The following is a 17853-nucleotide window of genomic DNA, read 5'->3' on the forward strand; positions in this document are numbered from 1 at the left end:
AAAAAAAAAAAAAAAAAAAAAAAGGACATGGAGAAGTTAAAAAGGGTCCAGAGGTGGGTGACAAAGATGATGATAAATTGCTTGGAAGGCAAGTCATATGAAGACAGACTGAAGGAACTAGGCATGTTCAGCTTGCAGAAAAGCTGCTGAAGAGGGGGCATAATAACAGTCCATTACTTGAAGGGCTCCCATAAAGAAGAGGAGAGGACCTTTCCTTTCTTGCTGCAGAGAGGACATGGACCAATGCCTTGAAGTTTCAGCAGAGTAAGTTTAGACTGGATATCCAGAAAAACTTCTTCACTGTTAGAATAGTGAAGCAGTGAATTAGACTGCCCAGGGAAATTGTGGTCTCTCCATTACTGGAGGCATTGAAGACAAGGTTGGACAGCCACTGCTTAGGAGCACATGCAGCTGAGCTCACCTGGGTGGTGCAGGTGCCGGTGCAGTCCGCCCCCTCCAATCTGGCTTGTGGCTGCTCTGTGGGCCTGCCTGCCTCTGCTTGGGGCAGCCCTGTGGCTACCCACATGCCTACCAGACAGCACTGCCCCACCCCTGGCCAGCACAGCTGCCTGAGTTCAAAATCATGGCCAATAAGTATTAAACTATCTTAAAATGGTTTACTCAGGATCATGTTAGCAATGCTATCACTTATTATTATTATTATTTATTTGATTTTTATGCCAACCTTCCCAAGGCTTGGGGCAGCTTGCAGTAAGAAAACAGAATAGTTTATAAAAGAAGACAATGGCAAGAGAACAAAACAACTTGAAAGGGAACTAGAATAGCAATAGAAAACTGAGACCCCCTAAACAATATATCAGCCTAGCTTTGTTTGCTAAATGCTCCCTCAAATAAGAAGGTTTTACAGTGCTTCTAAAAGATATCCAGGTTTGGGATGAGAGAGTTCAAGTCCTGAGGAGTGACTACTAAAAATGAGCTCCCATGCATTTTCACCAATGAAGGATGGTACTTGCAGGAGGTTGCTCTTGTCTGACCTAAGGGATCACAGTAAAGATATAAGGGAGCCATCAATCCCTTAGATACACAGGGCCCAGACTATTTAAGACCTGATATATCAAAACCAGCACCTTGACCAGACTGTCCTTTATGATGGCCACTGTTGTTATGTGTTCCTGGGAACCCACCCCCATGAGAAGGTGGGCTGCTGTATTCTGTACTAGCTGCAGCTTTTTCATGGTCTCCAGGGGCAGTTCTGTGTAGGGCACATTATAGTAATCTAGCCTCAAGGTTATGAAAGCATGGGTGATGGTGGCCAAATCCAAACCTTAAAGGTTCACAGCCTTGTTACCAGATGGAATTGATGAAATTGCACTCTTGGCCACTGCTGCCATTTTAAGATCCAGATGCAGCAGAGTATCCAGGGTGACCCCAAGGCTGAAGATATGATTAACAAGGGGAGGCTGAACCCCATCAATGATAGATGTGCCAGTCTCCCTTACAGGTCATGTAGACTGCCAACCGTTATCAACTCTGTCTTGTCTGGAGTCAGTTTCAGTTGGTTCAGCCTCATCCTATTCCCAACTGCAGCCAGGCGCTGGGAAAGGACTGAGAGGGCAGGGTCTGGGTCAGATGAATGCAGCATCTGGGTTAGGTGAGAAAGAGGGTGTAATCATACTTGATGGTATCTCCACATACCTGCACACTCTCACCCAGTAGCTTCATATACACGTTGAACTGGAGGAGCAACAAGACAGAGCCCTAGGGGACCCCACAGGAAAGGTCTTAAGAGGCTGAGGAGTGCTTTCCCATCACCATCCTTTGGGATCTCCCTGATAGGAAAGAGCAGAACCACATTAGAGAAGTCCCTTGAATAACCGCCGGGTCATTTCTGATGCCTTGAAAAACTCTTCTGCATTGTCTTCTGCCAGCACTGTACACTAATCTTCAGGAATGGATGGGATAAAGGCATAACCAAGGTAAAGCCGTAAGCACTTTCTAATACCTGAAGATCCTGTGCTACATTGTCATTCTGCTGAAGTTTTCCTAAAGTGAAAACTAGCCAATTTGGGGCATTCAAGTTGGATGACCTTAACCTTACAATAGACTCTGTGAGCTAGGTATTAAATAATAATAGTAAAAACCCTTTGATTTGTGTTAATGCATCTTTGTTTATTCAAAATCTCATTTTTGTGGAAGCAAATTGTTACCATGCACTTAACTGTTAACATCTTTACAACTTTTAAAAATTTGTTAGACCTTTAACATTTTGGTTTAACAATGTTTAACCAAAAAAGGTTGAAAGGTAAGAAATGGGTATCTAATATCTTTCATATATTAAAGAACTTGCTGACCTATTGAGTATCTATGGAGATTTGCCTCATGTTGCTGATAAGGGTAAATCTGTTCTTTGTCCCACACCAACTTTTTAAAATGTTAAATAGGAGAAGTCATGTAATTTGGTTGGTTGATTGAATTCTTCCTCCTCTCTTCCAATATCTTGACCTGCTTTTTGAAAATGAGCAGTGAATTTACTCAAACTTCAGTCTTCCACAAGAAAATACTTCCCTTGGCATATGTGAAATGTTCCTCTGAAATTTATAGTAGAGAAGATTAAATTAATGTAGTCTAAGGAGAAAATCACATTTTATACCATGTCTTTATGCAAAAATATATCTATGAAGTCAGACCAGGGCCCATTCATGTATGTATTTTTAATGATTGTTCTCAGAATGTCACAGATATTGAAGGGTTAGGTCAGTCTGCAGTTTCAAACATTTTAACACAAACATTTAAACATTTAAATTAATCTCTGTGGTAATGCCATTGAAGTCATGGTTTATACCAGAGACAAATTTACCCTCAAAACTGATTTGATTTCCAGAGCTGCTTGCCACCTCTAAATAAGAGCAGATCTTAATCTCAACAGTTCACAGATAAAAACTATTTTAATACAAGGATGTTATTATAGAGATTATATGTATGCATGTATGTGTCTCTGCATCTATATAATTACTAAGACTTGATTTAAATCTTTTAGAATGTTCTATTAAATCCAATTCTCATTTTCTTTATCAATAGAACAAGAACTGTTTTTAGTGTACCCTCAAAGCAGTAATAAGTATTGCTAACATATAATAACAATGTCTAAGGGTGGCATTTTCAAAGCCAGTCTAACCTTAAAGCTTTGGTATTGATGTATGATGTAATCATCAAGCCAAGTGCAATGAGAGCTAGTCCATTGGGAGAGTTTAGCTGAATTCACCTGATCTATATTAATATGAATTACAAATGGTTCAGGTGATAAACTAGAAAAGGGGGATTTTTGCTTAATGGATTACTTTTAATACTTGCTGTATTAAAATATCAATGCTTCTCTCTCATTTTAAAGTATAACCAGTTGTTTTGTTCTGATGATTCTGCTTCTACACAGATTTTTATAAGAGGTTAATGAGCAGATAAGCATACAGTACTGCTTATAGGCAAATAATCTGAAATATGATTATTTTGTTATAAATAAACCATGGATGTTAAGACTTAATTGCCTTTTTAAAGGCCCACTTCTTAGGCAATCTGTCTGTCTGCCTTATTAAATGGCCTTACTACTCTTATTTTGTCATAGATAGCAAAAATAAACTTGTTTAAATCAACAGAGCTCCATTGATTTCAACTGAATACCTTAGTGAGGGTAAACCATTCAATTGCCTTGAGATTTACAGGGTTGCAGGGGCTGTTACACAATCCCCAAGTTGTTACATTTAAGACTCCAGTCTGGTTAAATTGTACAACTTTTTTGGTGGTCTGAGAGATTCCCTATTGGCATTTGTTTAAGGAGACTCAAGAATAGTTCATTCCAGCAATGGTACAGAACAAATTATATCCATTTTATTTTTGAGGTGCTGGCTTCATCAGTCTCACAGACTTGAAGATGCACAGAATATGCTTTTTCATGGCAATAGTATACTTCAGCATGGAGACTACTGGCATCTTTCTGATGTATCAGTTTCTCCAAATTTTGAGACTCTGGTGGACCTCAGGGTAGAACTGTTCTTTGTCTGCATTCAGTTGCTTTAGTTAATATAGCCATCCACTCTAAACTCTTGTTATTTAGCCATTGCAATTAACAACCAATGCCCTATTGTTGGACATAAGTCAGAAGTTATGCCTTAAAATGATTACATTTGAAAAGACAGATTCAAATAATGTCAACGTTCAGATTTTCCCCCCAAATATTAACAAGCTAAGTCTTAGTCCATTTTTCAAAATGGGGAAGACTGTAGGTGAAACCATACTGGCTAATTAAGAATCCACCCTCTCTCTGATTATTTAACAGGTTAGAGCTAGACAGCTATCCTCATTTTTTTTAAACCATTTTCTGAATGGAAGTAGAGCCAATGGCAGAAAGAACTAGAATGGTTATTTGCTATAAGACCTCTTACTCAGGTGCCATCTACCCTAACTTATATGCCAAGTTAGGTCTTTGCAACCTGCAATAATACGTCTTAAATTTCTCTTAAAGTGATAGTTAAGTCAGATATCTTTTTTAGTAGAAAAGATGCCTTGTGCATGATAAAGCTAAGACTTCCCAGAGGACCTTGTTTACTCATTTTTATTTTTTATTTTTAAATTATTAAATACATGTAATAACAGTGGAGGAAAAAAGGGTCAGCCTGGACAGCCGGAGAGGTTGCAGCCCTCTGTGTATACACAAAAACGAATTCAACATGGGTGATGGCACTGCAAGTTTTCTTCCAATGTCTCTTCCAAACTGCTCTGTGTCGCCAAATGTGCCTCAGTCCTTTTTCAAGAGACCATCTCTCTGACTGTGCAGCTTGTCCCTGAACAGAGAACAGGTACAAGGTCCAGGCAGCCCTTCATTTACACTTAACCACTTAAAATATGGCCTTCTGCTGGACTTCTGCATAGTAGCATTTAGCCTCAATTAGGAACTATTGGCTGCCTACAGACGTGCTGGTTCCCGTTCTAATTAGAACACTCCAGCATCACTGCACCGCATGCATTAAGCCTCTCCACATTTTAAAATGGCTTCAGGGGCACTTTAACTAAAGCTTGTCAAATGAGCTTTAGTTAAGCACTCCCATGGCTATTTTAAAACATGGGGGGCTTAATACATGTGGCAGTGGGCTGTCTTAATTAGAGCGGCCCCTCCTCACCCCCGAGCACATGTATAGGCACCCATCGCTTCCAACTAATTTCATATAGACCACTGAACAGCTATAAAACAGCACAAATTCCTTGGTGCAATAACATTCAGAGCCCTCATTTGGCCATTTTGCTTCTTTCTTAACTTCTTCCAGAAGTCATTTCACACTTGTGTCATGTTACTTTTAAGGCGGGGGTGTCAAACAGACCCACAGAGCTCTGTCATCTGCCCCCCAGTGCTGCCCCTGGGTCTGATCAGCCCCACACAGAACATGGCACATGACTGTGGCACAGGGCTAGATTGGGACCCATGACCCCATTTCTTCCCTATACCCTTCTCCCTCTCCCTCCCCCCCAGCATACCTGATCTTACAGTGTGGCTGCTGCTCTAGGATCTGTGCCACATGCAGTAGAGATCTCAGACTGCCTGGATTGGCTGCCAGATCAGGTATGCTGGCAAGGAAGGCAAAGGAGGAGGGAGTTCATTGGCCCAGTCCAGTCTGTGGACCAGCCCCATGTCACTCATGCAGCCCATAGTTAGACACCCCTGTTCTCAGGGCTTGAACAAGCCCAAACTGGGATTTGCCGTAGGGACTGGCCATCAGCATGAAACTCAGTTCTGTCACTAGTCTGCTTCCACCAGGTATATGACTAAACCACCCCTCTGAGCAAGAGAGTTCCTATGCTGAGCTGCTGCAGAGCAGTGTCCTTTGAGGAAGTGCCACCATTCAGTCCTCCGTACTCAACTTGCTGGAGCAGCTTTCATGCCCTTGTTTGTTTCTGCCTTTATGACTGCAGGAGTGACTCTCCTTTAAGAGCCATCTGTCTGGATCTGATGTTTCTTGTATCCATCACTATAACTTCTAACTGGATGACCTTGGATGACTATCCCTGGGTGACTATATTTGAGGCTGGTTGGCTGAGTATGGATAAAGGTAGTAGGCAGAATGAATGAGTAAGTATGCAAGTAAGACAGTGAGAAGAGAATGAATGACTGAGAAGGAAGTAGAGAAAGTGCAAGAAGAAGGGAAATGATGAATGGTGAGTAAGAATAATGAGGAACAAGTAGAGGCCAAAATGAAGAAAGCAGAAAAAAAAAGAAAGAAGAAACAAAACCAAAAGAGGAGGAGGAAAGGTGGGAGAAAAGAAAGAATGAGAAGATCCTTGGTGCAGAATTATTTAAAGTGACAGGAGCAAAAACAGAATAGATTTAATATTGTTAAATGATCAGGATTGTATACATATCACAACCGAAAGAACATATAGAGGAATGTATGAGGGTTTGGTTGTGACGTATCAAGGTTTGGGATAACCTACATCAATTACTCATGTCTTCAGCATTCCCGAGCCACATAATCATTCCAAACTCATGGCAGGCAAATCTGGACATTTGACCACACTGTCATATATTCTTTTTAGAGCATATGTAGTCTGAGTAATATTTGTGCAAGCACTCAGAGGTAAAACCTTTTCCCCAGCTTCCAATATGCTCCTCAGGCTTGGTCCTGATGAATCCTCACTCCCCTCTCTCAAGATCACATAATTTATTTAGTGTTCCATTGTGATCTCCCTTCTGACCTTTTCTTCTGTTATTGACATAACCATTTTTAAAGAAGACCTATCACCTGCATCCAGCAACAAGTAGGCAGAATCTCGAAGTCCAGTCTTGTTAGTATACCATGTTTTCTCACGTCCACTTTTCCTGCCCCTTATTTGTCACTCCCATTCTTGTTATACCTAATTTACAGTGGAAGCAACTTGAGGCAGAATGTGCCATATTTCTCCTGTAACATGCCCCATACACCTACTGCACTATAGCAATAATAAAGTATACATCTGGCCTGATGTTGAAACTGACTCTGTGACCATGGGATAAAAGGCCCTGTTATTTCATTACCAGTTTGTTGCACCATCCAGACTTGCATTTGGCTTCATTTTCATTCCCCACTCTATACATAAAGCAGCCACATTGTATTAACTGCTGCTTCTCTTGCCCACAGTGTTTGTATTCTCTACTTCCTGGTGGGTTTACAACACACTGCCAGCTTACCTATTTCCTCTCAGTCCTTGGCTCCGTTCCACCAAGGCACTTAAGTCAGTGCTTAATTTTAAACATATGACTTTGATAGCAGTACTCACATGCTTAAAGTTAAATGTGTGCCTTAGTGCCTTTCTGGCTCAAAGCCCTCGCGTTTTAGGATTTTTTAAAAAATGTTTTCATGTGTTTGCGCTGCACCCTGCACAAAGACATCTCAATCTTGCTTGGAGCCCCTGATTGTTATTGTGATGTGATGTTATATATTGTTGTTGTTACATTTTATTGCGGCTGTGCCTAAGACTAACCAAGAATGAGAAGCATTGGAAAAGCATAAAGCAGCAGTTAGTCCCTGCCCCAAACCATTTACAGCCTAAACAGACGAGAGCAATACCGAGTATGATAAACAGATATAATGTACAAGCAGAATGAACAGTGTGATGATAGCAAATATTACGTTAATTCCATGAGTTTGTGGGGAGGGAGTTGTTAATATAATATTGCTGGGATGTTCTTATGGCCCCATCCTTTCAGGAAGGAAAGTGATTGTCCCATGGCACAGGCAGACCATGAAGTGGATTATCTGAATGCCTGGATATGCTGAAGCTGGGTCATTTCATATATGACATCTGTCTTTCCTCCCCTGAAGGATGAATCTCACAAGTTGAGGTGACAGTTCCTGTCTTGAAATATGCCAGTGTGCTAAATAAAAAATACCCATCAGAAAAACATACAGCCTCTGCAGTAGGAGAATTTTTTTAAAGATGTATTTATTTATTTATTGATGATGTCTCATTTTCTGTGTCTCTCCTGCCTTTTTCTTTTTTACAGCAGTTGTATGCTGCCCAACTTGCTGCAATGCAAGTGTCTCCAGGAGGCAAGATACCTGGCATACCCCAAGGCAACCTTGGTGCTGCTGTATCCCCTACCAGCATCCACACAGACAAGAGCACAAACAGCCCTCCACCCAAAAGCAAGGTACTGTGCCATTTAAAGGAGACGGTGCCGTAACACGGTATTTATAACTGTCTTGATATTTACACAGTTCTTGCCAATATGATAGCTGCATACCTCCCAAGAGCTTGTAGATTTATCTCCATATGAATTAGGGATGGATTCTTTTCCCCATATGACAGAAGGGGAATTCAGGCATGCTGGCAATAAATGACATGCCCAAGGTCAGGAACTGAACAAGGAACTCCATTCAGGGTGCATCTGCACATAAACTTAGTATACCTAAATAAATCCCATCTGGCAGGAGGCCCAGGGGGTTAGCCTGCCAGCCCAGAGCTGTTCCACCCCAGCTGAGTGTGGAGAGGCTGGCTGGGGCTTGAGGATGCTCCAGAGCAGGGCTAACTGGCAACCAGCCCCGCACTGTAGTACCTTTGTGCCCCACCCAGCCCTCTTCATCATCTACACATGTGTTACAGCACAGTAAATAACTCTACCATAGGATAGTAATTGTGTTGGTCAGTACTATCCTACAGCAGAGTTAATTAGTTTACTCCAGCCTAATAGTGCTGCATGTGTAGACACAGAGGGCACTTATACACATGCAGGGAGGCTGCTCCAATGCTCTGTAAATCTAGCGTGTTGGAGTAAACTCGTTAATCAAGTCTGCTGGAGCACAAAAATTAATGCACTCCAGAAGCCTCCAGCATCATGTGTATCAGCATCCCTGCACTGAAAAATGGCAGTGGGATGCTTTGAACTAAAGCTTGTTGAACAAGGGACATTGATACATGTGATGCTTGGGCTCTTTTAACTATCACAGCTTGCTAATTAAAGTGCTCCCCTGCCTCTCACAACTCATCTATAAATGCCCAGATGCTTTACTGTGGAGCTAATTAGACAACTCCGCAGTAAAAAATCTTGTGTAGTTGTTCCTTCAAAATCCCATTTTAGTGCTTTAACCACAAGTCTATTCTTTTTTTATCCTTTGGTAATATACAAAAAACTGACACCCTAGGCATTTAGCCCTTGCGCACAACCATCATTTCTCTCTTACCACTTAAACAATAGCTATATTTGTGACACTGCATCAAAAGATAGCAGTAATGCAGTGTCTTTGGGGCTAAATTCTGCTATAGAATCCATCCACTGAAATCAAAAGGAGTCTTATGATACATAGCTAATGAAAAAAATTGACTGTAAGTTGATGTCTGTTGTGTTACACACCATATCTTTCTTTCAAACTCTGGGATCTAGGGAGAGTAGTTTGGCAGTAGTGGGCAAATGAGATTTATGTTCATGTTGGAGTTGTATTATCAGATTCAATTGTATCTTTACAACACTGTCTATGTTTGTTAAAATAGCTATGGTTGGGATAAATATATAAATGGCAGTATCCCACACAGCATAGTGTGACTTTATTAGATTGCTGGCCAATGGAAGCTTAGGATTCAGTTGCTGAGAGTCAAAATCAGATAGAAAGCATTTTGTTAGAGACTACCTTTCTTGCCATAAAATCCCCACATAATTCTCCCCCTGTGTTCTTTGCCTGGACAAAGCAAACTAAATGAAATAGAAAACCAAGTAAATTATAGAAGCAACTTTTTTTTCTGCTGTTAGTCAGCTTCTGCAATGTTTATCAATTTAAATCAGCTATCCATACAGTACAGTGGACCATTAGACCAAGAGAAAAATTGTCTCTTTATATTTTGATCCACACTGAACTGTACTTACTCATAACATTGATGAATAACCTTAAGGAAATGTTAATGAGTTAAGCTCAATTTCTGTGTTCAGTGGAACTACTTTAGTGAAGCTCAGTGAGACTACTTCCATAATATGAATGAGAGGGCAAATCAGGGCCACTTTCTGTGCCCTTCCCTAATTTACAGATAGCAATAGGGATACTTAATAGCTTTATAATATAATACCCTAGGTCAGAGTTTCCAACGCACTAGGGCTGTGCGAAGTTTCAGTACCTGATTTGATTCAGCAGAGGTTCGGCCCGATTCGGTGGCTGAATCTCCAAATCCGAATTGAATCAGGAGACCCTTTAATCTCTCTGAATTTAATTGGAACCCTCTGAATTGATTCAGAGAGATTCGGAACGTTTCGGAGATTCAGATGTAGACACAGCTTTAAATGTTTTTTCTACATACGTCAAGGTAGCAAGCTGCTCTATCTGCCCCAGCATTGTTGCAATGCTGGGGCAGATAGAGCATCCCACAGGAGTGCAGGAGGGGTTCCCAGCATGCTTGGCAGGAGACCCAGAAGTGCATATCCAGGTCCACTGGGGAGCATGTGGGGTCCCCCACCTGTGCCCTCCCAGCTTGGCAACTGATACCTCCTGGGTCTGGCGAGGGGCACCTGGGGTCCTCCTGCGGCCAACTGGTGAGCCGGAGGAGTGTGGAGGGGTCCCCCAGCATACTCCCTGATGGACCCAGAAGTGGACTCCCGCCGCACTCCTGTGGGATGCTCCATCTGCCTCAGCATCACAGCATTCACGAGTCACACTGGTACCTCAAGGTATGTAGAAAAAACATGTAAAGCTGTGTCTGGTTGAATCACTGATTCTCTGAATCAGCATCAAATCTTCAGATTCGGATTCGGCTGAATTGAATTGGGGACAGTGATCCAAATCAACGAATCACTGTCCTGATTTCGGGCTGAATCTGAATCCAAATCGAATATGGCCTGTTTCACACACCACTACCAAGCACCTAAATGATTCTTTGGAGCACAAGTCCCATTGACTTTCAAAAGGGACTTCGGTTCTTTAAAACATTTGAGAGCTTTTGAAAAGTCCATCCATTCTTAACTATACTTCAAATGTATCTAATTTTTTTAGCTGTTTGTCTTATCAAAATCAACTCATTGAATTCCTTGCCTGAAATAAGATGTACTCAATTTATTCCCCAGCTGACCAAAAGAAAATTGGTTGCAGCTGGGATTGAGACATTGTTCTTTACCTTAGTTATTTACTGTAAAACAACAAACCAGGATTTAGCTAAGGAAAGCAAGGAAAACGCGCTCCCGTTTAAGTGACAGCTAAAGGTTGATAAACGTATGTCCTTCCTTTTTCGCATTGTCCTCTAGCATACTGTCCATGTCCTTTATCATATCAAAATGGATTCCTTGAATTGACAGTAGTGTCTTAGTTTTTAACCTAACAATAAAATAGTATGGATTAAAAATACCCAGACAAATAAGTAATACCATTGTCAACTCAGTGAGATATATGATGAAAGACTAAAATGAACAGTCAGGAGCTAGAGCATATCATGTTAATGAATCAAATTTTAAATCTACATTTAATTTCTCCTCTCAGTGCAGAGTTTTTGACTCCTCAATGGTTTTCCTTAGCTTGGACATCTTTTTTATGTATTGTAAAGCTATCAATCACAAAGCTATTTGGCCCCCAGTAAATAATACATGCAGCCATTTGAAAAAAGTGTATGGTTAACAAGAGATTTTTGTATATTTTACAGGGGGATTCTGTAAGTGTCTTATGGCTTGTTAGATCTCACTACATTTAAAATCGGTGCTGTTTTTGGATCTATATGGCACCAACAGAATGTCTGGTGAGAGCTGATCAGATACAATATTTATTTTGTGGCACTCGCAGAATTATAGACTTACCTGACTGGTAATGTCAGCAAAACCATCTCTGTTTTTCCTTTTCTTGTATTGCTTTTCTGTATTTGTAGGTGTTCCAGTGCCTTTGGCTCACAACTTGTAGGACACAAACAGGACTTATTTGCAAATTGTAAAAAAGAGTGGGCCACAAGGAAAGGAGGGGGGCTCAAAAAGGCTGTAAAATTGTTCAGTGTGAGCCCTGTGATGCATGCTGTTTTCAATCTGCTGTGTGCCAGTTGGAGGCTCAGGGAGAGAGAGAGAGAACGGGAAAGGATAATGCTGAGAAATGATAGAGTGGCTGTGACCTCCAAGCTCAGCCTGGAAATCCAAGACATTGATTTCACTTAGCATTCCTGCTGAGAAATCCGGCGGAGTTCAGTTGTAATAAAAGAACAAGATTCTGTTCTAATGGTAATGGCGTATGACAGACATATCACTTTGTCTGTCCTCAGCACCAGAGAGAGGAGAATTGGAGAAAGGTCACCTGACCTGCCTGTGGTGTTGTGCGAGTGCTATACTGAGCTTTGAACTCTAGCCTGGAAGCACAATTATTTATAATACTAAATGATAAAGAAACCTTTATAGTTCCTACAGTAATTAGAATAAACCTTTTAAAACAGAATAAAGGCCTAGTTTGGCAGACACTGGTCTGTGGATGGCAGCATCAGAAACTGAAGCTTGTGTGTTGAAACCATGTGGTGTTATGTACCCTAGTTTGTGCCTGCCTTGGTTCTGCTTTGCTGTTTCAAAGCTAGATTGCTTCAGCCTTTACAGTACGTTGTTGAATTTGCTTTGTGCTCTCTTCTTGTTTCAGCATTAATGGTGAATACCTACCTGGGTTTCACGGCCCAATTTTTTCCAAAGGCAAATTAGTTCACAGATTTGAATCATGCTGGTCTTTTATGGTGAGGGAGTTACTGTGCATATATTCTCTGTATGTGAACAGTTAGCTCCTGATGCAGACTTTCAGGAGATTTTGTTTGCTGAATCTCCACTTGCAGCCCACAGTTTACACTGGCAGAGCTCTGGAAATGTGCGTGGGGATACATAGACAAAAAGGCAGCCTTACCTGAGCATGTGTCAAGAAACTGGCAAACATGAAGGTCACTTTTGAAAAGCAGTGGGTTTTTTCTTTCAGTAGAACTTTAAAGTTACTGTACTTCTTTTTGCAAGGATTCTTCAAAGTCGGCCTCAGCAGCAGATGGAACAACTGCTGGCTCTAGAAATGCTGAGAAGCAGCAGGGGGAGTTTGCCAAAGATCATCCTTTAAATCTAGGAAGACTTGAACACATCACTGAAACCCCTCTAAGACCTTGGCAACCCCCATCTTGGCAAACCTTTTATCAGAGGCCCTCACCAATGTTTGAACGCTGGCCTGGGCAGACTAACCTGGCATCTTCTGCTGTCTCACTTGCCTTTCAACAGATATGACCTGGAGTATTGAAACTCACTTTCCAGCTTCTTGTGGCATGACTTCTAGGAAACTGTAGAGTAGATGCAATATAATGCTTTGCTATGCTTTGTGTTGAGCTTTTTGGGCAGAAAAGTGAGCTGGTATTGTGCATTTTTTTTCCAAAATGGAATCTCTCTGCCAGAAAAACTGATTTAAGAAACAGAGCTGGTGGAGTCCATCCAAAAGAAAACGCATGTGTCTTGCGGAAATGGATTTTAACACAGCTTCTTCTTTTGCAGTTTTTGTGACAGCCAGTATACTAATCACACCATTCATATCACCACAGCCTCCTCCACAGCCCCTTTGGAAGGCAGATATTTCTTAAATTTGCCAAATTATGCTGGGTTTCTAGAATTTGTGCTTTAAGCCCATTTCCACCTTGATCCAGTAAGTGCTGCCCAGGTGGGTGTGCAGGGTTGTTTTGTGCCCTACCACTAGGGGAAGAGTGCAAGTAGGTTCAGGTAAGGGGAGGCACTCAGCAGAAGAGTTTGCCTCATAAACTAAACAGTTCACTGTAAACCCTTAATTTGCCTGCAGCTTTATTCACAGGTATGTGATGTGAGTGTCTGGAGAGATGTCCTCTTCGTAGGGGTGGGGGATGGGGTTCTTGGTTATGGGTATAATTTTCCTTTGACCTTAGTGGATTTTGGGGCAGGCTATATCTGCCTTCTAGAAACAGAAGAGAGAGAGAGAGAGAATCTTTAAAGTATACTGGTTCCTGGGTGAATTCTCAGTGTAGCCTGTAAATACTGCTAAATGTCTCTTGATATTTGACAAGGTATAGTGCATTGTCTGCAGCATCTGCAAAAACAAGAGCAATTCAGTGTGAAATGTGACAAGAGAGAACATTCCTGGGCACATTTCTTTTAACCTTGTTATGACCCTAGCCCTAACCCTCGTCACAGTTGTGTCTCCATCAATAGCAGCAGCACACAAATTGTCCGAATCAATTTTTTTTGTTCTTTTCAAATACTTCTGGCAGTGATGTTACTATTTGCTCAGCAGTAGCACCTGGGAGTTGTGACAAGGAAAGGAAATGTGTTTTAGACAAGCCAGAAACAGCACTAAGCAGCTGGATATACACAATCAGATTCTCTTCAACTGCAATATCCACACAAATATCAGTGTGAATCCTTAAGTGAGGATGGTACTTTTATTTTCTCATTATCTGATCTCCGATCAACAAACAACAAGTGGATTGAATATCTGCTACAGTGCCTGGGTCTGGTAGCAGAATCAACTTCAAAATACTTAAGGCAGGATCATAGGCAGATCCAGGATTAACTAAAGGGGGTGCAGTGCATCTCCCCATAGACCCTGGGGGGATGAAGGTGAGGCATGGATTGAGCCCTGGGCTGCCAAATGGTACTAGGGAGCTGGGCAGGCAGCAGATGCATAAAGTGGGGCACCTGCTTCCTGGCTCCCCAGCAATAGCATTGCTTCTGTCCCTGGCTGACCGGGAGAGGGTATGGGGGCCTGAAACTGCTCCTGCCATGCTCCAGCTTGTGCCTGTGTGGAGTGGAGTGGCTACTCAAGGAGTCAAGCTCAAATGAGTGGTGTCAGAGTTCAAGTTCCTCCTTTAAGCATCTGGTCCTTGCTTGCCTCATGTCCGTCCACACCCTTGCTGGTGTCCCCTGCTGGCTAGGAGCAGATGCTGGAAGGAGGAACCTGTGCTCTTTTACTTCTGCCCCTAGCCAAGCCAGGCTCCCTACACAGCTATTCCATGAAGTGTGGGGCAGGAGCAGATCTGGGGCTCCCCCTAGACCTACATCAGCAGGGGAGAGTGGTGGCACAGTGCAGATCCCTTCTTCAAGCTTCCAGCAAACAAGGAACATTGGAGTTGGGGAAGGGGAGCAGAGAGCAAGTGCTGGAAAAAGCAGGTGCCACTGCTGTCCCTTACTGTCCCCTGGTGAGCTTGGTACTCTGCACAGCTGTAGCCTGCAGCTGCAATGGCTCTTTGGCTCCTTCTGCACCTAGATCAGCCAGGGACCGTAGTGGCTGTGGCAGAATGGGCATCTGTCAGCAGCACTGCACTCCCCATTCCTGCCTATATCCACCCCTAGACAGGAATCTTTGGACAAGCATAAACTGGGCTTGAACTGGCCAGAGATTCTCCATACAGAATCCTGGACGGAAGAATATCCACTGATACAGCTGGTGTTGCCACCACCTGAACTGTATCCTAATACCCTGCTTAAGGAAAGCGCAGGAACAGGTGGATTGAGAAGCTGAGTGCCCTACTCCAAGTTGCATAAATTACAACAGGGCTTGAACCAGGACTGGAAACACCCAAATAGGGAACCTTGAGAGGGCTGTTTGTGGCCAGGTTTTTGTTGGAAAATGTTGATTAATTGAAATTGAACCTCTGAATGGGTGTGTACTTACCACTTTCAACAGGAAAGATTTCTTTGATTCAGACTTTTGGCTGTTATGGCCATGACCCCATATGCAGGGGCATGTGCTTGCAGCAGCACAAAAAGTAGCAGCACAAATGTGTGCTGCTGCTTTTTGCCACTGCACATACCCCGGCATGTGTACCCCGCTTCAGGCATACTGCCTGTTCCCCACTTCTCCCAGCTCCTGGCATACTGGAGGAGCCAGGAAAGACCTAGAGGAGGGGAAATGCTCTGACCAGCAGCCAGAACATCTTCTTGGAGGATCCAGCCTCCAGTTGCTCTGACTTGCTCCTGGAGTGTGTGTCATGCTGTTTTTCTTTGTCATGTTTTTTTAGGTGGGGAAGGGGGCAGGGTTGATACTGGGAGTTTCCAGTATCAGATTTGGAGCGTGGCACATGGTTGCACATGTACTGCATGCAGTTTGCAGCATGTGCACTCTCATCTGGATGCACCTTATAGGTGTTTTCTTCTCTCATTTTTTACAAAGCCTTTTGTAGGTCTTGGTTTCATCCTGATGCTGAATGGGGAAAAAAATTGCAATCTTGAAATATTTTTCAAGCTCTATTTATTATTTATTGAAATGGTCACATCAGTTTACTTGCCACATCAGTTCACAACTAGTGCAGTAGTTAGCTGATGAAAAGCAAGATTATTTCTTCCACCTCATCTATGCCTTTCCTGCTTTGTGATGACCTTTCACTTTCATGATTGAACATACTACAGGTAAGTAAGTTACTTGTACACGTCATGAGTACAGTGCTCATTAAAATAAACAGGAATATCAACAATTTCTATACCACAGAAATTTATTATATAATTATCTCAAATCATTTCGGAATCAGGAGCTAACTGGGAGGAGAGACCCATTGTTGCCAGGGACCCTCAAATGTCATTGCAAGTGTTTGACTGATAGCATAGATAAGGCCATACTGTTTTCAGCATTGCTGCACAGTGTTAAATGATAGAGACTGAAACTGAGTTAAAAGAACCCCATCGTTCAATAAGGGTGTATATGAACACTCATGGAACCTGACTCAGGTTTAGGCAGCCTAATTTAAGCCACCTAAACCTGAGTTAGGAGCACCGCATGCAAGCATTTGCCACTTGCCAGGAAGAGGCACAGGCACCAGAAGCAAGTAAGTTAGATCGGGGTGGGGTGCAGGGGGAAGGCTATTGAGTCCAGGGGGGCATGGTGGGTTCCTGGAAGAGAACACTGCATCCTGAGAAGTTAGCCAGGGGGAGGGCAGGGGGGAGGAGAGTAAAAAGAGTCTGTTTAGGGTTGTGGTATGGGTAAAAACAGCACAGGCTATGGAGAGTGGCTGGGCTTTCCCAGGCTTGAGACTGTGCTGGGAACACATATAAGTGTTTATTAGGTCAGGTATACACATTTTAGGTTGAATTAACCCCATGCTGATCTAAAGTTAATTCTTGTCTGCTAAGAACTAACTTTAGACTGGGCATGCTGTTTTTAGGGGAACCTAAGCCCTATGAATATTTCCACACACAGGCATTTAAGTTGCTTTAAGGTTGGTTAGGGCTATTTAATGTAATGCTTGTATGCACCCTAAAAATACACAAAAGACTAGTATGTCACAAACCAGTAGGAATCTTTTACAGTAGAGGTTTGTATATAAATACTAGATACCCCATTACTGTTCAGTCTTGGATGTGTACTTATAGCAGGTTCATTTAGAAGGTGTGCAATCTTCTTTTATTTATTTTCTGGGTTTGGCACAGCCCTTTACATGATGCTGGTTTAGAAATTGCTTTTGATTAATCTTTTGCAGAGTAGAATAGGCTATACTAGAGTTAAACCAGGTTAAACATAAGTCATGTTAAAAAGAGCATTGTTCGGGGCTCATGTCCCCTATTTCATTTCTCAGTTCACCAAATGTGCCCACAACACAGCTGTGTAACAATTAATCTTGGGGTGGGGGGTGGGTTATGTCATGGATGCAATGGTATGCAGTGATATCTTGACTGACACTTACTCTCCAGCTTTGCTCCTGACAATATTTCTTAGATAGTATTTGTGTCTTTTCCTTAATGGGTAACATAGCCATCCTGTCCCTTTTACTGGTCACCTTTTACTACAGTGGAGTAATAGAATGAACTGTGGATGGCAGAATCTTTTGACAGGATTTTCCTCCTCTTTGCTTTCCCCCTGAATGCAGTAAACTCAAATAGCTAGGCAGATAGTCTTCCTAATCGGGGGGGGAGCGCACACAGTCTTGCAAGGCCTTAAATGCCTATACACCAAT

The 17853-nt window shown here is 42.3% G+C and overlaps 1 protein-coding gene across 12 annotated transcripts in view; it reads left to right on the forward strand.

Moving 5' to 3' along the window:
• The window catches only part of SOX5 (SRY-box 5), a 671039-nt gene that overhangs the window by 587673 nt on the left and 65513 nt on the right, over positions 1-17853 (forward strand). For all 12 annotated transcript variants that reach the window (XM_019515645.1, XM_019515646.1, XM_019515641.1 and 9 more), the window contains one exon: positions 7988-8134. In XM_019515645.1, the coding sequence (XP_019371190.1) occupies positions 7988-8134 (147 nt within the window). The remainder of the gene's footprint in view (positions 1-7987; positions 8135-17853) is intronic.

Source organism: Gavialis gangeticus, unplaced genomic scaffold, assembly GCF_001723915.1.
Source record: "Gavialis gangeticus isolate Ggan-Ray unplaced genomic scaffold, GavGan_comp1, whole genome shotgun sequence".
Lineage (NCBI taxonomy): Eukaryota > Metazoa > Chordata > Crocodylia > Gavialidae > Gavialis > Gavialis gangeticus.